General features: G+C 45.4%; 1 protein-coding gene and 1 non-coding gene across 2 annotated transcripts in view; one reads left to right on the top strand and one right to left on the bottom strand.

The window, feature by feature from the left end:
- TMEM163 (transmembrane protein 163) overlaps positions 1-18048 on the bottom strand; it is a 263622-nt gene extending 245574 nt beyond the window's left edge. Inside the window, exons 1-2 of the mRNA XM_061135086.1 lie at positions 17702-18048; positions 11250-11369 (exon numbers count right to left, since the gene is read on the bottom strand). Coding sequence (XP_060991069.1) covers positions 11250-11369; positions 17702-17897 — 316 coding nt within the window. The 5' untranslated portion in view covers positions 17898-18048. The remainder of the gene's footprint in view (positions 1-11249; positions 11370-17701) is intronic.
- Positions 953-1025, top strand: TRNAE-CUC (transfer RNA glutamic acid (anticodon CUC)). Its single transcript has one exon. It is a non-coding gene; the product is annotated as a tRNA-Glu (tRNA).
- Positions 18049-25224: the final 7176 nt, after the last annotated feature.

Here is a 25224-nt window from a genome sequence, read left to right as displayed (position 1 = left end):
GGAATGCCCAAATCCACAGTGAAGGGTGATGCTAGGATGCCCACCAAATAGAAAGGGCAACCCAAACAGGTTAACAAATGTCAAACAGCTCTGAAAGAGATTTCTTAAAGAAAACGCTGACGGAATTATTGATGCATCTGAAAATATTACAAAAAGGTTGAAATAAAAATGCTGAATTAGAATTTAATAAGAAAGAGAGATGCAGAGGGACTTCCCTGGTGGTCCAGTGGTTGAGAATCTGCCTGCCAATGCAGGGGACATGGGTTCAGTCCCTGGTTGGGGAAGATTCCACATGCCATGGGGCAATTAAGCCCATGTGCTGCAACTACTAAAACCCGCACGTCCTAGAGCCCATACTCTGCAACAAGAGAAGCCACTGCAGTGAGAAAAGCCCATGCACCACAACTAGAGTAGCCTCGCCACAACTAGAGAAAGCCCAAGAGCAGCAACATAGATAAACAAATATTTTTAAAAAACTAAGAGATGCAGAGAAAAGTAAACGTAGGAATAAACAAAACAGAACTTACATATGAAATACTAAAACCAGAGAAAGTAAGAAATGGTGCAGGAAAGAGGTAATCATTCTTTGCCATATAGCTCAGTGAGCAAGATTTATGTAGTAATAATAATGCAAACCATAACTATTATGCAAGGATGGAAATTCAGGAAGTCAGCATGTCTGTGTGGGGCCAGGAGGACAGTAGAGAGTAAATTATCTTCTTCCCTGCTGGGAAGTCAACAAGTAATGCCTTAACAACAAAAATTCAAGAACTGGCATTAGAAGCCTGTTATTTTTAAAGGTATAAGAAAATGCAAGAATCAACTAGAGAGGTAAAGTGATTGCCAGCATGGAGATGAGGAGGAAACAGGAGAGAGAGCTGCAGGGTGGGAGGGGGGTGGTTCGCTGCTCGTTTACAGTTCTTAACGTTAAAGATCACATCCACATGGGACTTCCTTGGTGGTCCAGTGGTTAGGACTCTGTGCTCTCAATGCAGGGGGCACAGGTTCAATCCCTGGTCAGGAACTAAGATCCTTCATGCTGTGCGGTGCAGCAAAAAACAAAACTACGTTGATGTTATGGCTTCCACAAAAACAACAAAAATAGATATTTATTTGTTTGTTTCCCAGTTGCTCTTTTCAGTGTCCTTCATGTGTTTTATTCCTTTTTTTATTGTCTATTCATTAACTACATGCGTTTTACAGATTCTATCAGATTCTCTTCTCATCGAGTTCTAATCATGCTGCTGTATGACTTAGTCATCTAGTTAAGATCCTTTCTCAGCAGCTTCCTAATGTCGAATTATGAGCTCAGCATTGGTTGAGTGTCATCCACGTGAGGCTACTGGGACTTAGTGGAGGTTCTACACTTGCTTCTTTCAGGCATTCCAGGGGTATTTGCAACATAGGACCATATCCATGTCAGTATCTCAGCTTGAGGGTTCCTAGGATACCCAGGCAGAATGAGCACCTATATAGAATGCCATGGTGTACCCCCCGGCTTCTCCCTCAGGGACTTCCCATTCATTCCTTCAGCTGCCAGGAATGAGGGCTGCCAATGGCTCACAGCTCATCCCTCTCCAGGATCCGCCCTCTACTGAAGGAAGCTGCCTCTCCCGAGGTCACACTTCTGCATGAGGCAGCCCATACCAATGACGGGTCTAGCAACCTTGCTTCAGTAAGACAATTCTGAATGGCCATCCCAGCCCCAAGTCCCTGTGGGACAAGTCTCTGAGGGAACAGCACAGTCAACTTCTCCCCCCACCCAATCCTGCTTCCCTTGCTGCCTTTCAGAATTTACTCCTGGGAGCCTCTCCCAGCCCCCATTCCTAATAAACCTTCTGCAGTGAATCTCAGAATCAGAGTCTATTTCTTAGGAAAGCAACCTATGAAAAGTCCAAAAACAAATGAGCACACAGTCATTCCCATGGTTATATATTCTAATAGAAGCCTCCCCACACACAGAGTTGAGCGGTCTTCCTGGGTTGATGGGTGGGTTTATTCTGGTCCGTCTCATCACTGAAGGTAAAATCCTCTAGTGCATTTACTTTATTCCAAAATCTTAGTTTCCAAAGCCCCTCCTAAGTCATCCTGCACTCTGGCCTCAGGATGGCCTTGGCTTCTGCATTAATAGCTCTGATTTTCCTTTAATTCTTTCTTGGGGAGGCTGCAGACTGTGCTTTCTCGAACCGACCAGTGATATCTTTTCTTGAGCATCCTATGTGTCTGACAGGTTATCCATCCTACCCCACTACCCTATCATTTGCTCTGACATCCACAGACTCCCCTTCCCATTAGACCCAAGCTTTTCAAGGGTGTGAGAGACTGTCCCAGGCCCTCGTGTCCTCTCCACACTGGGGACTGAGGACTGGAGGAACACAGCCACACCCTGGAAGGACGCGCAGGAAGAAACAGCAGAAAGTGAGAAACAGCTTCCTTTCCTGGGAAAAGGAGGGTCCTCTCCGTCCCTTCAACCTCATCTTCAGCCCTCAGGACGGGGCACCGGGAAATAACCTCTTGCCAAGGAGGACTCGGCCAGAAATTTCACCTTCAAGGGGAAATCCCCAGAGGACCAGATCGCAGTCCCTAAGCACAAGCGGACCAGAAAATCCCTTCTTGTCCCACCGGCTAACAACCGTGCCTGGGAAGAGCCGGAGAGGTGACAGGAAAAGCCCTCAGGAGTTTCCCACAGACTCGGGAAGGCTTGTTAGCAGAGCCCAGACACAAGCAAGGAGGCAGCAAGGACCCACCCGGCCTAATCAGAGGAGTCCAGGGGGCTCACGGCCCAGCTTCCCGGAGTCAGCGCCGGGGCTGTGTGACAAGGACGCCTCTGTGCTAATAGACCCTGGCCACACTTTAAATAAAGGCTGTGTGCAGAATGCAGGGAGAAGGGGAGAACAAGCGGGCAGCTGCTAAGACCCCTCCTCCACTGTGGGCTGGAAACAACAGCTCATTGTAAGCCTGGGGACTGGGAAGATGCACTCTCCCAACAGCCATGAGTGAGTCTGGGTCAATAGAACCCTGGATCCCTCGGCCCAAGAGGAGGCAGAGGGAGAGCGGAGGGTGGGGTGTGGGGGGAGAGAGAGACAAGGGCTCTGCATCCCCCTTCCCCACTGGCTTTCCTGCTTGTTTCCATTCACTTGAAAAATCTGCCATTCCTTTTTCTGAGATTTTTACCTGCAAACATACTTCCTCAACCTGCTGCAACCACAGTGACCTCAGCAGGGAGATGTTAAAAACCACTCCAGTCCAACCAGCATCTGAAACATCAGTATCAGAAGCTACAGTTAGAACTGGACACGGAACAACAGACTGGTTCCAGATCGGGAAAGGAGCACATCAAGGCTGCATGCTGTCACCCTGCTTATTTAACTTATATACAGAGGGCATCATGCGAAACGCCAGGCTGGATGAAGCGCAAGCTGGAATTAAGATTGCTGGGAGAAATATCAATAACCTCAGATATGCAGATACCACCATCCTTATGATAGCAGAAAGCGAAGAGGAACTCAAGAGCCTCTTGATAAAAGTGAAAGAGGAGAGTGAAAAAGCTGGCTTAAAACTCAACATTCAAAAAACGAAGATCATAGCATGCAGTCCCATCACTTCATAGCAAACAGATGGGGAAACAATGGAAACAGTGACAGACTTTATTTTCTTGGACTCCAAAATCACTGCAGATGGTGACTGCATCCATGAAATTAAAAGACACTTGCTCCTTGGAAGAAAAGCTATGAGCAACCTAGACAGCATATTAAAAAGCAGAGACATTACTTTGCCAACAAAGGTCCATATTGTCAAAGCTATGGTTTTTCCAGTAGTGATGTATGGATGTGAGAGTTGGACTATAAAGAAAGCTGAGCGCCAAAGAACTGATGCTTTCGAACTGTGGTGTTGGAGCAGACTCTTGAAAGTCCCTTGGACTGCAAGGAGATCAAACCAGTCAATCCTAAAGCAAATTAATCCTGAATACCCACTGGGAAGGACTGACGCTGAAGCTGAAACTCCAATATTTGGCCACCTGATGCAAAGAACTGGCTTACTGGAAAAGACCCTAATGCTGGGAAAGATTGAAGGCAGGTGGAGAAGGGGATGACAGAGGACGAGATGGTTGGATGGCATGGACATGAATTTGAGCAAGCTCTGGAAGTTGGTGATGGACAGGGAAGCCTGGCAAGCTGCAGTCCATGGGGTCACAAAGAGTCGGACACGACTGAGAGACTGAACTGAACTAACTGAACCAGTATCTGAGCGCCAGCTGTGTTAGGGGCCGAGAAGGCAGACCGGAGAAGTCGGGGCCCTGCCTTTGAGGAGGGTTCACAGAGCGACAACACAATGATTTAAGTATCGTGTGTCACACTCCTGATACACTGCCCCGTGCCCACAAAGCTCTGGAAACCAAGGACATTTTTTTTTTCTTTCCATTTTTCAAATCATTTCTTATTGAGGTATAGTTTACTTACTTATGTACATTTCAGGTATACAACATAGTGATTCACAATTTTTAAGAATTATATTTCCTCCATTAATAATTATTATAAAATATTGGCTATATTCCAAAAACGCATTTCATCAGGAAATGGAGGGTCAGGGGAGGCTTCCTGGACTAGGGGCTCTTTTATCTCAATTTTGAGGGATAAGTAAAATTTGGCTAGAAAACAAAGCATGGGGGGCAGGAACACAGGGTCTCTGACGCCAAGGGCAGAGTAGGTGCATGGCTGTGGGGGAGAAGAGCAGGATGCAGCATCAGGGGAACTGCAAGAAGCATTTGTGGGCAAGCTTGGCTGGAGGGATGGGAGGAGCCGAGTTCAGCCAGGGAGGAGGGGCAAGATCCGAAGGGGCCTCTAGGTGAGCAAAGGAGCGGGGCTAAAATACTAAGCATCTGTGAGCCGGCATTCTTTGGGGTGGGGAGATGAGGCATCAACCTTTGAGGAGCAGGAAGGAAGAACCCAGAGGCAGGGCGTGTTGTCAACATGAGGTGCCCAAACCGCATTTCAGCTGTCCCTCCCTCCTGGTTTCCACCCGTCAGAATCAGCATCTCTGGTTATCATTCGCCCCGCACATTCCTGGGGAGCAAGTTATCCCCCTAAACACGCCCAGCATGTGGCTCACAAACTTCCTGCCCACACCCTCCCCACTCAGCACAGCAGCCCAGACCGGCAGTGGTTGGGAAGTTGTTCCGGAAAACTCCCCACCACACTACCCTGGGGAAACAGCAGCTTGGGAAGAGACAGGGCTCCTTGAAAGATCAGCAAGAATAAGACCCCATATCTAACCTATGTAGCAACGGGGGACTGTACACACGGGGACCACACCTGCGCTTCCCATGCCCAGAGAAAGTCTAGAAGGAAATACAAGACCCTGGCAACAAGGCTTGTCATTGGTGGGTGGTAACTGAGAGAAAGTTGAGGGTGGGAAAGAGATTGGCACTGTGTACTTCTGGCCTCATGAACTTTCATAATGTGCACGCACTTCTTTTATCAAGAAAAATAAGCAAGAACAGCGAAGGACACAAAGGATCATTCTAGGAGCAGAATGGAAGCCACCTGCCTTTGGTGTAGGGAAACAGTTGAGGGGCTGGGTCTTAGGTTCACCCGCAGGAGCAGTGAGGGTCTCACAGGCATCATGACCTAATGGAGGTGGGACACAAAGGGGAAAACTGGGATGAAGAAAATACACCGAACAATGAATAACACTACTCTGGGAAATGAGTCCTTATGGCTGGTGAGGCCCTCTAAGGATTCAGCCACATGAAGGTCTACCAGAAGATGAGTTGTGCTGAAAGATGCCAGCTACAGTCCTGGGAAGTTGGGATGTCTGAGCAAGGTTGGGCAAAGGCCAGGTCAGACCACACATTTTAGGCCACTGTAACTCTTTAGATGTCTCTCTCGGGGCACCAGAGGGCCACTGGAGAGTCTTTTGCCTTTCCCACCTCACACATGTGTCAGTTGAGAGATACCATACTAAATTCCCAGACATATGTTGCTGAGTGTATACAAGCGCCTATAATTTCATTTTATCTATCTCTCAATTCTTGGCTGCTACTGCCGCTAAATCACTTCAGTCGTGTCCAACTCTGTGCAATCCCATAGACAGCAGCCCACCAGGCTCCCCGGTCTCTGGGATTCTCCAGGCAAGAATACTGGAGTGGGTTGCCATTTCCTTCTCCAATGCATGAAAGTGAGAAGTGAAAGTGAAGTCGCTCAGTCGTGTCTGACTCTTAGTAACCCTACGGACTGCAGCCTACCAGGCTCCTCCGTCCATGGGATTGTCCAGGCAGGAATACTAGAGTGGGGTGCCATTGCGGTCTCCACTCAACTCTTGAACTCACAAACTAAAAAGAATAAGTACACTTATTCTACCATTTTTAAGGGTCAAGAGTTTACACAACAATCAGATACATTATTTTAAAACCCCCAAGTATAAAAATCACTCCTTTCAGAAAATTTTCCAATTCTTAAATCTATTGATTCACAAAATTTTTGAGAGAACTTTTTCTGAGAAGATCTTGGTTTGGATTTTTGTTCAAAGTAGAACTGTGTATCTTAGGAAAGGTTTTCCCCTGAGAATGTTTCAAATATATCTTCACTTCCCACAGAACATGTATTGAGTGCCTAAAAATTAACTCACACTCATTCAAACCTCAGAGTCAGAATGCACTTTCCTAAATCATTCTAACAAAGACAGCAATGATGTCAAAACCCTGAATTGTGAAACAGAACTTCTGTTCTCTTTCTAACCTCATTATTAAAACAGATTTTTTTAAGGTTTGTTCATAACAGGATTGCCATTTTCCATGCTGCCTATCGATTATAAACAAAAGTAATTTTAAAGCCAAACTAAAGCTCTCTCTGAAATATTCAAGATGTATTACCATCTGGTTTTCTATCAGCATTTGAGCAGGTCCAAAAATCACTACATTACCAAGGATTCCCAAAAATAGTTCATTTCCCTTTCAAAGCACATATTCCTCTCAAAATACTTTCAAGTCACAAACTTTGAAAACTCACCTAATTTTTCAGACTATACCAGACATCCATGTACATCATCCACTGTATGTCAGACATCCTGTACGTCATCCATACTTACATGTGTAAGTGATTTATCACGATCACTCAGTAATACTAAACAAAGCTATTTTTATCATTAAGTCTTTTAGAAAGACCTAATTTGTGAAAATAAAGCATACCTGATTACTTGGAAGCTGGTAGGAAGTAAAGGATAATAATCTTTATTTGCAAATGTACACACTATGTAAAAATATGAATCTTTCCAGTCCTGAAAAAAGAGGTATCTCCAAAACTTACATATATCCATCAGCCTCATTTCCAAACACAAAAGAGACAACAGCATTTCTCCAGAGGATGCTCAGCTAAAAATCAGCATGTACTGTTAAAGAGGAAATGGCAGGTGAGGAGATAAAGATGGGTTTCTAACTGAACCAGCCATAGAGCTCCGAGACAGGACCTTAGTAAGAGAATGGCCGTAGGATTATCCAATTGTCTTAAGCAGATTTCAACTGTTTATAAAATAAATAAGACCTAAATCTGGTATCACCCTGCTTATTTAACTTATATGCAGAGTACATCATGAGAAATGCTGGGCTGGAAGAAGCACAAGCTGGAATCAAGATTGCCGGGAAAAAGATCAATAACCTCAGATATGCAGATAACACCACCCTTATGGCAGAAAGTGAAGAGGAACTAAAAAGCCTCTTGATAAAAGTGAAAGAAGAGGGTGAAAAAGTTGGCTTAAAGCTCAACATTCAGAAAACTAAGATCATGGCATCTGGTCCCATCACATCATGGCAAATAGATAGGGAAACAGTGGAAGCAGTGTCAGACTTTATTTTCTGGGGCTCCAAAATAACTGCAGATGGTGATTGCAGCCATGAAATTAAAAGATGCTTACCCCTTGGAAGGAAAGTTATGACCAACCTAGAGAGCATATTAAAAAGCAGAGATATTACTTTGCCAACAAAGGTCCGTCTGGTCAAGGCTATGGTTTTTCCAGTGGTCATGTATGGATGTGAGAGTTGGACTGTGAAGAAAGCTGAGCACCGAAGAATTGATGCTTTTGAACTGTGGTGTTGGAGAAGACTCTTGGGAGTCCCTTGGACTGCAAGGAGATGCAACCAGTCCATCCTAAAGGAGATCAGTCCTGGGTGTTCATTGGAAGGACTGATGCTGAAGCTGAAACTCCAGTACTTTGGCCACCTCATGCGAAGAGTTGACTCGTTGGAAAAGACCCTGATGCTGGGAGGGATTGGGGGCAGGAGGAGAAGGGGACGACAGAGGATGAGATGACTGGATGGCATCACCGACTCGATGGACATGAGTCTGAGTAAACTCTGAGAGTTGGTGATGGACAGGGAGGCCTGGAGTGCTGCAATTCATGGGGTCACAAAGAGTTGGACATGACTGAGTGACTGAACTGAAATCTGGTATCTAAACAAATCTTTAGATGAAATTTATTTCTAAGCAATCTTTTGCTTCTCCCAACTTAAAAAAAAAAAATTGCTCTTTAGAAAATGTTTCTCAGTTCATTCATTCAACAATCTTGAGTACTGATTTCCAAGTAAAAAATGGATGTTCATCCTGCCCCGAAGAGTTTACCATCCAGTAGTAGCAAGAAGACATGACAATAAATACTGTCTTCTACTCTTCACCATGACTATCACCTCCTGGCAACACACACACCACACTCACACACACCACACACAAGCACCCACTCCAAACACTTCTCTGCCATCTCATAGCACTGCATTCCATAGCAATTCTCTTTAAAATGTTAACTAGTTCAACCTGACCATTTCATTGGATACAACAGCAGTTCACCAAGCCAGCCTATTCCATTTTATCCCAGCTCTCTGTCAACCACCTCCTTGGAGAATACTGGGGGGCTCCTTCTGAGGCTTTTTTAAAAATACATTTACTGTGCTTTCCGAAACATACCATTTTCCTTTAAATACTAATTAAAACAGCTTCAAAAGTCAGCTTATATTGCTTAATCTCTATTCATTTTCTTCCCCTTCAAAACTGTGAAAAGGATTGAGCGAACGTCTATCAACATGCAAGTGATGTTTTAAAAGTTTTTAATATTTCATATTACAAATAGGTTTAGGAAACTAAAGAATAAAACCAACAACCCTAACAATGCAGCCACAGACTACCTCGAGGGTCTAAAATATAAAACACACACATGTGCACACACATTAAAGTTACTCTAGTTAAAATGAGAAAATATATAGTTTAACTTTTACATTTTTTGGTTTAACTGTACCAGAACAAGTTGAAAGCAACTTGGGAACAAATTAAATGTACCACAGAAAGCAACAAAAATCATGATGCCATGTATACCCCAATACCAACATTTTTTTTTTTCATTTATTTTTATTAGTTGGAGGCTAATTACTTTACAATATTGTAGTGGTTTTTGTCATACATTGACATGAATCAGCCATAGATTTACATGTATTCCCCATCCCGATCCCCTCTCCCACCTCCCTCTCAACCTGATCCCTCTGGGTCCTCCCAGTGCACCAGGCCTGAGAACAGCAATGCCAACATTTTATAGGCAAGAAGTTAAAAGAGTTAAATTACTTGCTATAAAAAGGGGGTAAAATCATTTTAAAGAGAAACAGAACCCTTTTCACAAAGCAATATTATAATTCCATATGCATTATGCAACAGTCTTTTCCTATTATAAGAAATGGAACAAAAATTTTAAGATAACCCAACTAAACAGGCATAATATGCAAAACCAAAATTTCCTAATTTTTTTCTTATTCTGATTAAGCACATCAAATGTAGGATTCTTCTCCCAAAGGAGAGACTTGCTCAATATTTCTCCACATTCAGGTCCTCATTCAAACACTCACATTATAAAGTCATAACAGCTCTATCAGTCAGAGTAACTATTATTCTGTTTGTAAATCACCTCCCTTCCTGCCATTCCTCTTTCTTTACATATGTAAATTACAGGGTCAGATTTGGAGCCCACCACCAGCCACCGCAACCAAATTATCCTCCAGGGATGTCAATAGGGCTGTTACTCGGTTCAGCATTTTTTTAAGAAAAAGGAAGGAGTAGCTATTTTCAGGGATCAGAATTCCTCTTGATCAGATTTCTGGCTCACTGGTAAATGCTTCTACCCTGAAATTATCCTTGGCTGCTAAATATGTGGGGAAAAAAGCCAAGATGTGGTACAGTGTTTCCAATAGATATTGCTTCAAGGAATATACACTGAGTTTTGCAGGGAACACTTGGTCAAATTCTAATATTCCCCCATGGGAGCCAACACCAATTTCCAGCAGCTGCTGTAACTGTGCAGAATGGAATTTTAAAAACACAGAGGGTAGTATATTCCAGCAGACACAGTCCTTCCTTCTACTCTGCGCTTGTCACATGAGGCACCTTGTATGATACTCATCACTTAGAATATAAATCTGTTAAGGCCATAAATTAATCACAAAATGCATATAATACATTCTTTTTCCTAGCATTAAAAAGAAAAAAACACTGTGGATTCCGGCAAGGTTGAGCTGAAGCTGAATGTCACTGCTTAAGCTTATGAATCACTGCACGTTAATAAGAATAAACAGCACATGCACATTTCTATAGGCTGCAAATGTTAGCAGAGAAAATGCATGTCATGGGGCTTCCTAACAGGGAAACTGGATTATCCATGGGCAGAAAGCGTTCCATTTTCTTAGTTCTTCTCGACTATGATAAATATTTTGGTTTCCAAGGCCACTGAAAACTTGCAAGGGGATCCTCCCATTTTTGTTTCATTAAAATGTTCTGATGATTTTATTCTAAACCTCAGGCAAATATAATTCAGGGGTGGGGGTGGGGAGGAGAGGTCGTACTACAACATTACACTCATCTGGTAGCATGAGGTTCAAAATACGAGTCTCAAGGATATATATTTTTTGTCACATGTCAGCCCAGGCTGAAGGCATCCACCAAGAGAATATTTTCACTATTTCAGCTGGCAGCCAGAATTGACTGTCATGAACCCGCATACTGATGAGAGCCTAGACTCCCAGTCTTCTTCTTAACTACCTCTTGCCTCTGCAGAAGAGAGAAGCCTTTTTACTAATTTATAAGCATCTGACTATGTAACCATCAAAAAAAAATTTACTCATCAATAACAGTCAACTAAAAGCAAAAGTGCATCCCATAGGAGTCAGAGAATAAAACCAGCAACACCCGTAAAATACATCGATCAGCAAGACTCTGAATACTCACTAAAGGCAGCCACCGCCAGGGCCAGTGTGACGATAATGGAGAACCAGGAGACCCACAATGCCTTCTTTCTGTAGTTCTGGGCTTCATGAGGTTTTAGCCGAGTGCTGCTTTCTAGTAAGCCTGACAAATACAAGGAGAAAAGGAAGTTAGGCATTTCCTTATTAAGAAACCCACAACTACAGCTATATGTTCCTATCCAAGGATTATAAACTGACAGCCTGCAGGCCAAGATGGGGGGCGGGGGGGGGGGGGGCGGTGGTTAATTAAAATATAGTTGATTTATAATATTGTGCTAGTTTCAGGGTACAGCAAAGTGATTCAGCTATCCAAGAGGTGTTTTGGGAGAGTTGCATGGAAATCAAGCTTTGGGGCGCCTCTTGAAATATCGCTGGCTAAGGCATATCTGGCTCATGTTCCCACAGGGAAATGCCTGCTGTCCTCTTTATGAAGGAGCCTGCCAGCCTACCAATCTCTGACCTGAGGACATATGACCCCAGCCATGCCCCTGCTCCTGCGTTAACTCCCTCGGCTCACTGACTCACGCAGGTGCTGCTCGTTCTAACGAAGCCTTTCATTAAGAAAACAGCATGAATTGCTGTATCTGGAGTGGGCTTTCTGTATTCTGGAGGTCTGTGGTTCCTTTTTGTTGTGGAGGATTAACCCAGTGGGTGGGGTTAGACGATTGGCTTGTCGAGATTTCCTGGTTAGGGAAGCTTGCGTCAGTGTTCTGGTGCGTGGAACTTGATTTCTTCTCTTTGGAGAGCAATGGAGTGCCCAGTAATGAGTTTTGAGATGGGTCTGTGTGTTAGGTGTGACCTTGGGCGGCCTGTATGTTGAAGTTCAGGGCTATGTTCCTGCGTTGCTGGAGAATTTGCATGGTATGTCTTGCTCTAAAACTTATTGGCTCTTGTGTGGTGGTTGGTTTCAGTGTAGGTATGGAGGCTTTTGGACAGTCACTTATTACTTAAAGGTCCTTGTAGTCAGGAGTTTTCTGGTGTTCTCAGGTTTGGGGCTTAAGTCTCCTGCCTCTGGATTTCAGTTTTATTCTTCCTGTAGTCTCAGGACTTCTCCAACTATACAGCCCTGATAAGAAAACTTCTAGGTTAATGGCTAAAAGATTCTCCCCCGTTAGCCGGGTGGAGAGGGAGGTGGGAGGGGGGATCGGGATTGGGAATACATGTAAATCCATGGCTGATTCATATCAATGTATGACAAAACCCACTGGAAAAAAAAATAATAATAATAAAAATTAAAAAAAAGAAAACAGCATGAATAGCCCACATCTGGTTGAGCTTTTGGGCTCCTCAACTGCAGCACCAATTTGCGTTGATCCACCATCCTGGCCCACACTGGTGGACCGGGTTTTGCCCAAAGCAGTGAGTCATGGAATACAAATGCCCTCGTGGCTCTCCTCATCAATTAACAGAAGGACCATTTTCTCTTTAACCACAATCAACAGCCACCAGGCCTAAATTACATGCCATGTTTTCTTCTCTACTCTTTCTGCTCTATAGTATCTAGTCCTTTGTATCAAGCTTATGTCAAAAACTTCTCAGACTATTAAGTGGGGTAAACCTGCTAAAACTAGGGTCACTTCCTAGGCGTGCCACATACAATAAAGGTTTGAGTTCATCTCCTCTGCTTTCGACAGAGTCCTCAACAACAGAAATTCAGGATGCCTCTGAGACAATGGCCCGTTTCAACAGCCTTGAGTCAAAGAATAAAACATCAGTATGATCTTGATGGACATTTTTTCTTCTCCTTTGAAAAGAGATCATATACGGCATCTCTTAGTTGCATGGAGAACCAAATTCTCAGCCCAGCATCCCACTGGTGGCTCAGATGGTAAAGAATCTGCCTGCAATGTGGGAGACCTGGGCTCCATCCCTGGGTTGGGAAGATCCCCTGAAGGAAGACATGGCACCCCACTCCAGTATTCTTGCCTGGAGAATCCCCATGGACAGAGGAGCCTGACAGGCTACACTCCATGGGGTCGCAAAGAGTCAGACACAACTGAGTGGCTAAGCACACATTCCACATAAACAGGACACCGTCTCTAGTCAAACAACTCGTTATATACTTTTTAGAGGTGGAACAGCCTTACCACAACTGTTCCAAATGATGAAGGAACTGGTAGTCGGGAATTAAGCACCCACGTGTAAAATACTACACAGCATGCAACAAATCACACCTACACATCGGGTAAAAAGGCATCTTCCCACTAGACTGACTGGGTACCACATTAAACACTGGGTTACTGAAAACTGCATCATGTTTGAAATATAACAAGGACCCTGTTAAAATTTCCCAGTTCCATTAACTACTCAGACCACAAGTCCTGAACAACGGGGAAAAGTCATGAAGCCTGCTTAGTGAGTCCAGTGTACAGCCAGATTTTTTAATCATTGAAACCTGTAGACACATTTACAACCAAAAGGGAGATGAATTTGCAAAAGGTAGGTATAAACTCCATCACTTCACTGTAAAAATCTCACCAAAGCTTCCTTTAAAAAATGCACTTGGACACAAAATAGAAAAACCTTCTCTCTTATCACGTTATGCCCCGGGTACAAATGATTTCAAACTGTCCCTTGGTCTACTTCTTTTTGTCCCTTTTTCTATTTCCCTAGCTGCTAAAAACACGCATTTTAATTTTCAACTGCAATCACCCTTGATTCCAGTTTAAGGTACAACCTAAAATATGATGCAGGGTCCCACTGACTCCCAATAATTTATTCCCCTTTTCCCAAATGACACAGAAATCTTTCTTTCATCCTGGCCGATTGATTTTCCAGAGAAGTGAAGCTGTAACATTTAAGTACTGACTCAAGTAAGCAGTTCATTTGCTGGGTACTTTGACAGCAACAATCTCAAGAGGTTATCCACTGGGGGTAAAAAAAAAAACCAAGGTTCCTTCTAGAAGATTTAATTTTCTAAGAGAAACAACCACGATCTGGGTTTCTGATTCCAACACATGACATTTATTTTTTTCCCTTCCAAAGCCAGCTGCTTCCAACAATGTGACTGGAGCTGACTGCACGGCCAATCAACACACCTCACCCCTGAGGGGGCCAGCACTCTGGAGGAGTGTGGGCTGCCTGCTCACCTGGCTGCACTGCCCTGCTAAGCTGGTGGAGGATCGCACCTAGTCAGCAGGATTGATAGTTCTTCCCCAGATCTGACCCTGTATGTGCTTCCCCATGAGATGTTTCCAACTTTAAACACCAGAGTAAATGTAATGGAGACTGTCCAGGAAGGGAGAAACTTCCCCATTCCTATCCAACCTTCACTTGCTTCCTACTAGTTTTCCTTCCTAAAAATAGAGCTAAAACCTAGAATGGATAACTCTCCACTCCTCAAAGGGAAGTTGGATATAATGATCTATGAAGACCTGGCTCATAAATGAATTGTCTGCACACAGGTTCCTCTACCTCCCCCCTCCACCCTGTGTTAGCTGCGTGCACACATGCAAGTCAGAGGTGTGATGAGAATTTCTAAAATTGTCAGGAAGCTGTGTTCCAAAGGTAGCAGAAAGGTAGCAGAGCCTGCAGAAGCCAAGGCAGGTCTCACATCTGCACTCATGGCCCCTACAAGAGGCCTTTAGTTGGCCTCCACATTCAAATTGTCAATCTCACTCAAATTTCACCTGTTTGTAATTTGGACCCTGGCAATAGTAAGCATAAGGGTTGTATTAATGAAGGACTGACACTGGGGTTGGGAAGATGCAAATATACACAGGGAGGTTGAAGCCATCAGTCATTTCCATGCTAGTATGAATTAGTTCCCATTGCTTTCTCCTAAGAACTGGTCATGCTTGGATCCTCAGAAAGAAGGGGAATATTCGTGAGATAGGAAGGCAGTAGAAAATGCTGAAGCAGGTAACACACTTAGGGCCCTAAGCCTTGGGGCAGAATGATGGGAAACACTTGTGGGGAGAAGAGTGGGCATTGAAAGGGAGGGTGTGGAAACGCCTAAGACAAACTTGGCCTATGTTCTGTTTGTTTTAGTCAGTCTTGGACCACAAAGCTCTTGCCCCCTGAACTACAAGGCTCAACCAAATGGCACTGCAGTTACTGACAATATGAGCTAGCTAGGTTTCTGGGAACCAGCCCACACCACTTCTGTGGGGGAAAAAAAACTCTAAAGTTCCCAAACAGTAGATTTTTATAAGCAAGCCTTTAATCAAAGTTAGATTGAGACTGTTAACAGGGTCCTGACAGCTCAGAAGGAATTTATGGCAAGAGAGAAGGCCAGATATGGGTACAGATCCAGGTGTCCACCCTCCCACACACCTATAGGTAGGTATTTAGGTTTAGAAGACAAGCAAGCCAGGCATGATCTAGAGATACACAGCAGACAGCTGCCTAGGCCTCCTCCTCCCCAAAGCCTCTCACTATTACGAAAAATGTACCAGTAGTAGCGATCGAACCATTCCCAAGGGATACAAAAAAAAATCGATATTGAAAAGATGCAGCCCCATAAGAAAAAATAACACAAACACAAAATATTTTAAGAAACCTCCCTAGATAAGTTTCTGATTTATTTAATAGAAACGACTCATTCAGCATTAACTCTTGGCTGCCAGGAACGGGTCAAACAGAAGAATGTCACACTGACTTTCAGCTTTCAAAGCCACACCATGCCGGGTTCTTTGGGGGACAGGACTCATCTTCACAGACTGGCAGTGTGTGACACGCAGCGCTTTTACACAGTGACAGTTTATGAACAGTGAATGCTTTCATGCAATAACATAATGGAAAATGAAATTCAGTTGACCAGTGAAAAATAACCTTAAGTATGAATTCAGAAGGGCTTTTTACGCTTGAGCGTGAGCTACAAAATGACACGAAATATTAACTCGCCCTAGCACGTTTTTCCCCCCCTATCCTTTTGTGAGACAGGGAGAAATAGGCCAGCTTGATACAGATGACCTGCAATGCTACAAAAATAAGCCCATCCCAGAGTTCAGTCTTTGTTCAATACAAAAATTTTTAATCCTACAACATCAGTTGCAGAGAGAAAGGTAATTAACACGATCTACAATAAAAATGATAGGTTTTGTTGGGTGCTTGTGATGTCACCCATTATCAGCTCGAAAATGATAATCGAGTTAGGTGAGAATAGGAGGAGAAACTGCAACATAGGTGCGGAACTCGTTGCAACCGGAGCGGCTCCAGTTCTCGCCCGAGCATCCCTGCCGATTCTCTGGGAATTGCCGTTTCCATGTCATTCTCTTTTTCACATGCTACAGTTTAAAATTTCTAAGAGGAACGAGATCGTGCCTCCGAACACTAAACCAGAATAAAAATGTACAGGAGATACCAAGAATAGACAGAAACCTGCTAAGACTGAAATATACAAATCCGCCACAGCCAACAAAATAAGGCTTCCAAGAACAGGGGGTGGAAGTGGCGACGAGCCGCTCCCCTCCGAACGGCCGGCTGTCGGAATACAGTTTCGGCCACTAACCGGTTTTAGCAGAGCCATTGAGTCTTTTTGAGGGGGCCAATTTGGATTCGATTCTGCAAGAAACAAAAAAGGTACAGACGTGGCCAAGAAGAGGGCTGAAAGGAAACTAGGGAGGAAAAAAGAGAGATGTAGGAGGAGGAGATAGACATAGGAATGCATAGGGCAGTCTCTCGCGTTTTCTGTGGGCAATTCAAAGGGGGTAATCGGCTATCTGTCGGAGGGGTAGCTGGGCTTGGCCTCCTGGGATAGGGACGTTTGCCAGCTTCCAGGGATTTTGAAGGGGCTGGGAGGCGCGCTCCGAGAACCACCAGGTTCCAGCGGCATCCACCCAGAATCGGTGGTCCAAATCCAAGTGTCCCAGTCCTCTGTACCATCTGCAGACAGCGGGGCAGCGACCCACGATAAACTGGGTTCCTAGTAAATGAGGGTCGGAGATCACCCGACTCCCCTTCGCCGGGGCAGTCGCCCCTCTAAGCTGAATCCGCAGAGGGAAGTTCTCCCTGGTTAACCCACGGAGCCGAATGGGGTTTGGGAAGGAGCATGCTCTGAGCTCAGGATCCTTCCAACTGAGCGCGACCCGCAGTCAACTGGGAGCGCTCGGCTCGGAAAGCGGAGGGGGAAAAAAAAAATCACACACACACGCCTCCAGCAAACTTTTCCAGTGGGCGCTGGAGGAGCCAAGGCTGGCCGAGAGGAGGCTGGGGGCCCCGGCGGGGTCGCCCAGGAGGCAGTCGGGTTCCCGGGTTCCGGCGGAGGCGCCGCGGCTCGGGCGGTGCCGGCCGCGGAAGGTGGGGCTGCCGCCCTCGGCTCTCCACGCTTTCGCGGGAAGTCGGAGCTCCGCGCCCCAGCGCGCTCCGAGGCGCCGAGCCCGGCCCCACCCGCCAGCGGAAAGGCGGGCCCCGAGCAGCGGCTCCTCATCGCGCCCGCCCGGCCGGAGAAAGGGGCCGGGCCGGGGGAAGGGGCCCCGGGCGGCGCGCGCTCACCTCGGTCCTCCAGCCCGTCGCTGAACTGGCCGCTCTCGCTGATACGCAGCTGCCGCTCCTCCTCGGGCTGCGGCGGCTCGCGCGCCGGGGAGCCCAGCGGGCCGGAGGCGGTGGCCATGGGCGCGTGGCCCCTGGGCGGCGGCGGGACTGCGGGACCCGGAGGGCTGCGGCGCTCGCTGCCCGCGGCCGTCTCCATGGCGCGGGGCGGCGGGTCCGGGCGGCGACGACGAGCGCGGCGGGGACTCGAGTCAGAAGTGCGAGGCGCCGCGGCTGGGAGCGGGCGGAGGGACGGACCGACCGCGCGGGCGCCGCGGAGTGGAGGTGCGGCGGCGGCAGGGGGCGGGGGGTGTGCGGGAGCCGCGCGGCTCGCGTGGCCGGTGGCAGAGACTCGGGCCCAGCAGCAGCTGCCGCGCTCCGCCCCCGGGGGCAGGTGCGTGCGGCAGGGACCCGCCCCGAGGCCCCGGCGCCGGAGCCCGCGCCCCGAGGCCGGTGGGGAGGGAGGGATCCGGCCAGGCCTGAAGCCCGGAGGCTCGGGGGTGTGGGCTGGACTCCTGGGAAAGCCGGGACCGGCAGAAACCCGGGCAGGGCCTGCTGAGGGTGTGATGGGAGGCCCGCCCCACTCGTGCCGCGGGATGGTGACCAGAGGAGATCACCTCGGACCGGCTTCCTTTGCTGTCCGAGAAGGCTGCGCCGGCGCTGGTTAGGAAAGCGGTCAGCGCCCTAATGTGGCACCTTCTCCTCTGGAGCTGCAAGGGCTTCACAGACGATGCAGGCTCTCCTGCCTCGGCTGCCAGCCGCATCGCCCATCTCGGGAGAACGAGGTTCACCTGCCTCCACCCCCACCGGTATTGGCTCTTCTTCTAAGAGCGTCGATTATCCTCCAGCACCAACTTACAGAGACCGGGTATCTTAGGACCACGGGGCGTTCTATAGAAGTTTGGACCCTAACCCCCACCCCCGCCCCCCGCCACCACCACCGTTGAGACTGCCCTTGGACCATGGATCCAGCCAGTCCGCCACCAGCTATTTCCTCTCTGAGTAGCCAAGTCTTGCTGATAACTTTAGGCTTCAGATCGAAGCCTCCCTCCTACGGGAAGCCCTCCGCTGGCTTCCTTGGCGCGGCCAGCTGTCCCCTCCTCTGACCGCGCGGAGCTCGACCCCTGGCGCGCGGCCCGGCTCATCTCCGCAGCGAACCAACGAGGTGGGTGCAGACTGGGACCCACGCCCCGCGGTGTAACCCGGAGAGGTGCCAAGGGCGACCGGCCATTTATCAGATTCGGCTTGAATATATTATCCGTATCCAGATTCACAAAGCTAGATTTTCCTCTTCCTATGTATATCAGTCTTGAGATTTAATGAGTCTTCTAAAATGCCATTTCCTCATTTAAAGCCTGCCTACTGTGGGGGAGGGCACCCTGTTTTTTGAAGAGTAACCAGTTTCTCATTCTCGCTTTGCCTGCGATGGAAATCCGAGTGGGATTAAAATACCTTTGTCGTGCAGTGGAAATATCACTAGCACTGGGAAGAGGGGCTCATTTTGTTGCTGTTGTTGGGTTGGATTGAGAATATCTGAGCTGACCTTGGCCAATTTACTTTACCTTTTTTAAACAATAACTACAAACTTTAAGAGGTGGACAAGGGCATTTCAAAGGCCCCTTCTTGCTAGGAAAGGAGGAAAGGGAAGGGAAAAAAGAAAAACGCTATGATCATTTGAACACACACACAAAAATAAATAAATTTTACCCACTGGTCTTGCTTCTGTCTTCTGAGGGGCTTCCCTGATGGCTCAGTTGGTAAAGAATCTGCCCGCAATGTGGGAGACCTGGGTTTGATCCCTGGATTTGGAAGATCCCCTGGAGAAGGGAAAGGCTACCCACTCCAGTATTCTGGCCCAGAGAATTCCGAGGACTAAAGAGTCAACAAGACTGAGCGACTTTCAATCTGGGGCTTCCCTGATAGCTCAGTTGGCGAATAATCTGCCTGTAATGCAGAAGAATCCCAGGGATGGGGGAGCCAGGTGGGCTGTCGTCTATGGGGTCGCACAGAGTCTGACACGACTGAAGTGACTTAGCAGCAGCAGCAATGCAGGAGACCCCGGTTCGATACTTGGATCGGGAAGATCCGCTTGTGTAAAGGACACGCTATCCACTCCAGTATTCTAGCCTGGAGAATTCCATGGACCCTATAGTCTGTGTGGTGGCAAAGAGTCGGATAGACTGACTTTCACTTTCACTCTGAGGTAGACAGCCTTCAGGTATTTGCAGACACCTCTTACTCCCTCCCACCCAGACTTTTTCTCCAGGTTTTCCCATTTAATTCCTGTCAATAGCTCGCAAACATTAGAATCACCTGGGGAGTTTACCAACAAAATTACTTAGGACTGCAGGAAATTCTAATACCACAGGTGAAAACATGGCTATTTTTTTAAAACTCCCTCCCCATTTTTAACTCATCTGGAGAAGTTTTTTCTTTTCTAAATTTATTTAAATGCTGACTCCTTGTTATTTGACCACCTTTGAGAGTCTCACTAACTGCCCTCCACAATCTTGACTAACCTGCCCCCTACTCACTCATCATCTCTCTCCCCCTCCTCCCTCTTCCTCCCTCCCTCTGTCACAAACACACCCAAGATCTGGGTTTTCTTAAAGGATAAAGTATCATTGTTCTTTCCTCTGTTCCCTCAGTTGGTTCTCTAGTCCATCACATCACAACTGTAATGTGCATTTGAACACCTGAGATTCTTGCTAAAATGCAGATTCTAAATCTGTCTGGGGTACAAGCTGAGATTTCTAACAAACCCCCAGACACTGCTGATGCCACTGGTCTGAAGACCACACTCTCAAAGCAAGGATCCAGGAGTTATTTATTATTCATGGGATAAATATATTTCCTTCAAGTTGCAGCTGCTCTGGCTCAATAAGCCATTCTTATCTCCTCCAGAAAGATTTCTCTGACTCCAGCTCTCCCCGGGCTCTCCTTTTTGCGGACTATAAGTGTTTAATAACTCACTGCTGATGGAAGCAGGGGATGTGGTGCTTGCCTGATTTCTATCTTCACTCACCCACATCTACCTGGGGGAACAATCTCTGCTGATTGACTGGGAGGTAATATTAGCTTACATTCTGGAGCATGTATTGTGTGCCAGGCACCTCACTAAGTGTTTTACATGAATTGTTTCCATCCCTTAACTACTAATCTCCTCATTTTACAAAGGAAGAAATCAAGGCAAATCTCCTGTTTAAAAAAAACTATACTCCAATAAAAGTTAATTCAAAAAAAAAAAAAAAAATGGCAAGTCTCCTGGTAAACTCTAGCACTACAGCCCACAACAGTACTGCCCCCTAGCGGGTATTTTGGAAATTTACGGATGCTTTAATTGGGTTTAACAACAAGGGGCCAGAGGAAGTGGCATTTAAGTGGAGGGTGGAGAAGGTTGCAGGAAGTCCCACCAGGCCAGGATTTTCCAGCACAGTGATTGTGTCCTGCATGGGCTTCATATGTCAGATTGGACATTTGGGGCAGTTAAAATATGCTTCTATTACATTACAACTTCAACTCTGTTTTCCACATAAAATATTTTTGCACCACTTGAATACACAGTGCATTTTCTGTAAATGCAACTACTGTATAAATCTAGGGAAGACTACTTTGTTCACTGTTTTGAAAAGTCAGGACAATGACACCAGTCCCACTCATGGCTTGTGAGTCCACAATCAATACATCAACACCTGTCAAATGTGTAACTGTCATAGGCCCAGTAATTCCAAACGTGTATCTAGATATTTTTATTTAGCTCTAACCTCAAAATGTAAAAAATAAAAAAACAGTGTTAATAATATACCAGAGTCTTGTCTTACTGCTCTTAAATTATAAATGGGTATAAATACCTAACTACAGAATTTTGTGAAGAGAATGCACTGGGCATAGCAAATACCCTCTTCCAACAACACAAGAGACAACTCTACACATGAACATCACCAGATGGTCAATACAGAAATCAGACTGATTATATTCTTTGAAGCCAAAGATAGAGAAGCTCTATATGATCAGCAAAAACAAGACGAGGACCAGACTGTGGCTCAGATCATGAACTCTTTATTGCCAAATTCAGACTTAAATTGAAGAAAGTAGGGAAAACCACTAGACCATTCCGGTGTGACCTAAATCAAATCCCTTACGATTATACAGTGGAAGTGAAAAATAGACTCAAAGGATTAGGTCTGATAGACAGAGTGCCTGAAGAACTTTGGATGGAGGTTCATGACATTATACAGGAGGCAGTGATCAAAACCATCCCCAAGAAAAACAAATGCAAAAAGGCAAAATGGTTGTCTGAAGAGGCCTTATAAATAGCTGAGAAAAGAAGTGAAAGGCATAGGAGAAAAGGAAAGATATACCCATCTGAATGCAGAGTTCTAAATAGTAAGGAGAGATAAGAAAGCCTTCCTCAGTGATCAATGCAAAGAAATAGAGGAAAATATTAGAATGGGAAAGACTAGAGACCTCTTCAAGAAAACTAGAGATACCAAGGGAACATTTCCTACTAAGATGGGCACAATAAAGGACAGAAATGGTATGAACCTAACAGAAGCAGAAGATATTAAGAAGAGGTGGAAAGAATACAGAAGAACTGTATAAAAAAGATCTTCATGACCCAGATAACAATGCTGGTGTGATCACTCACCTAGAGCCAGACACCTTGGAGTGCAAAGTCAAGTGGGCCTTAGGAAGCATCACTATGAACAAAGCTAGTGGAGGTGATGAAATTTCAGCTGAGCTATTTCAAATCCTAAAAGATGATGCTGTGAAAGTGCTGCACTCAATATTCCAGCCAATTTGGAAAACTCAGCAGTGGCCACAGGACTGGAAGGGCAATGCCAAAGAATATTCAAACTACTGCACAACTGTACTCATTTCACATGCCAGCAAAGTAACGCTCAAAATTCTCCAAGCCAGGCTTCAACAGTACGTGAACTGTGAACTTCCAGATGTTCAAGCTGGTTTTAGAAAAGGCAGAGGAACCAGAGATCAAGTTGCCAATATCCGTTGGAACATAGAAAAAGCAGGAGAATTCCAGAAAAACAGCTATTTTTGCTTCATTGAATAAAGCCTTTGACTATGTGGATCACAACAAACTGTAGAAAATTCTTAAAGAGATGGGAATACCAGACCACCTTACCTGCCTCCTGAGAAACCTGTATGCAGGTCAAGAAGCGACTGGACATGGAACAATGAACTGGTTCCAAATTGGAAAAGGAGTTCCAATTGGAAAAGCCCTGATGTATCAGGGCTGTTTACTGTTGAAGGAGGAAAGGAGCAGGCTGATCTGACTGCATCTTGAAAAAGAAGGAAACTCCATCTTACCTTCCCAGTAAACTTAGGACTATGTGCCTGATAGCAATGGAGATCACATACCTACGGCTGAAGAGGCCTCCTGAACTGATAGACACCAGATTCCATACCAAGATTTCCCTTCACCATAAAGAATATAATAATCCCCTATGTAGTCAATCACCTTTGTAATCTTTATGGCATCCACTGGTGTAGGTTACAATGTATAACCAGCTGACCCTTCTGATTATGAATCATGGCTATAACCTGATTGTATCTCCCTTTAACATTTTCCAGGCTAGGTTTAAGGAATTTGGGGATGTGGACTTGAGCACATACACCTAAGGTATATAAGGCTTTCACAAAAGTCAGTTGGGGTCCCTGGCTAAAGAAGAAACTCTACCTCGGACCCGCCGGTGTAATAAACCACACTCCACTATCTACGCTGTCCTGACTGAGTCTGCTTCCTGGAGAGTTTGGCTATAACACTGCCACCCTGCTTATTTAACTTAAATGCAGAGTACATCATGTGAAATGTCCAGCTAGATGAAGCACAAGCCAGAATCAAGATTGCCGGGAGAAATATCAATAACCTCAGATATGCAGATGACACCACCCTTATGGCAGAAGGCAAAGAGGAACTAAAGAGCCTCTTGATGAAGGCGAGAGAAGAGAGTGAAAAACCTGGCTTAAAACTCAACATTCAGAAAACTAAGATCATGGCAACCAGTCCCATAGCTTTGTGACAGATGAGGAGACAATGGAAACAGTGACAGACTTTATTTTCTTGGGTTCCAAAATCACTGCAGATGGCGACTGCATCCATGAAATTAAAAGATGCTTGCTCCTTTTTTTTTTTTTTTTTTTTGATGCTTGCTCCTTGGAAGGAAAGTTATGACCAACCTAGACAGCATGTTAAAAAGCAGATACATAACTTTGCTGACAAAGTCTGTCTAGTCAAAGCTATGGTTTTTCTAGAGGTAATGTATGGATATGAGAGTTGGACCATAAAGAAGGCTGAGCACTGAAGAATTGATGCTTCTGAGTTGTGGTGTTGGAGAAGACTCTTGAGAGTCCCTTGGACTGCAAGGACATCAACCAGTCCATCCTAAAGAGAATCAACCCTGAATATTCATTGGAAGGACTGATGCTGAAGCTGAAACTCCAATACTTTGGCCCCTGATGCGAAGAGCCGACTCATTAGAAAAGACCCCGATGCTGGAAAAGATTGAAGGCAGGAGAAGGGGACCACAGAGGACAAGATGGTTGGATGGTACCACTGACTCAATGGACATGATTTTGAGCAAGCTCTAGGAGATGGTAATGGACAGGGAAATCTAGCATGCTGCAGTCCATGGGGTTGCAAAGAGTCGTACACGACAGAGCAACTGAACTGAACTGATCTAACTACTATGGTTATGACTTCTGATGTAGATATGAGCATTTATAAAAGCAAATACATGTTAAATATTGTTTTACTTCTTTGTTATAATTTGTCATTATATTGATTTTAAACTATGTTTGGAGGTACTAACTATGCATTCTATTTCATGATCTAAATGGTGACTAATACATAATAACTTACAATAATATAATAATTTAACTTATATGCAGAGTACCTCATGAGAAACACTGGGCTGGAGGAAGCAAAAGCTGGAATCAAGATTGCTGGGAGAAATATCAATAACCTCAGATATGCAGATGGCCACCTTTATGACCAAAAATGAAGAAGAAATAAAGAGCCTCTTGATGAAAATGAAAGAGGAGAGTGAAAAAGCTGGCTTAAAGCTCAACATTCAGAAAACTCAGATCATGGCATCCGGTCCTATCACTTCATGGCAAATAGATGGGGAAACAGTGGAAACAGTGGCTGACTATTTTTGGGGGCTCCAAAGTCACTGCAGATGATGATTGCAGCCATGAAATTAAAAGATGCTTACTCCTTGGAAGGAAAGTTATGACCAACCTAGACAGCATATTAAAAAACAGAGACATTACTTTTCCAACAAAGGTCCATCTAATCAAGGCTATGATTTTTCCAGTAGTCATGTATGGATGTGAGATTTGGACTATAAAGAAAGCTGAGCGCAGAAGAAGTGATGCTTTTGAACTGTGGTGTTGGAGAAGACTTTTGAGAATCCCTTGGACTGCAAGGAGATCTAACCAGTCCATCCTAAAGGAAATCAGTCCTG

Source organism: Dama dama, chromosome 33 (genome assembly GCF_033118175.1).
Source record: "Dama dama isolate Ldn47 chromosome 33, ASM3311817v1, whole genome shotgun sequence".
Taxonomy (NCBI): domain Eukaryota; kingdom Metazoa; phylum Chordata; class Mammalia; order Artiodactyla; family Cervidae; genus Dama; species Dama dama.
Note: the sequence above shows the minus strand (reverse complement) of the source record. Positions and strands in the feature narration are given on the sequence as shown.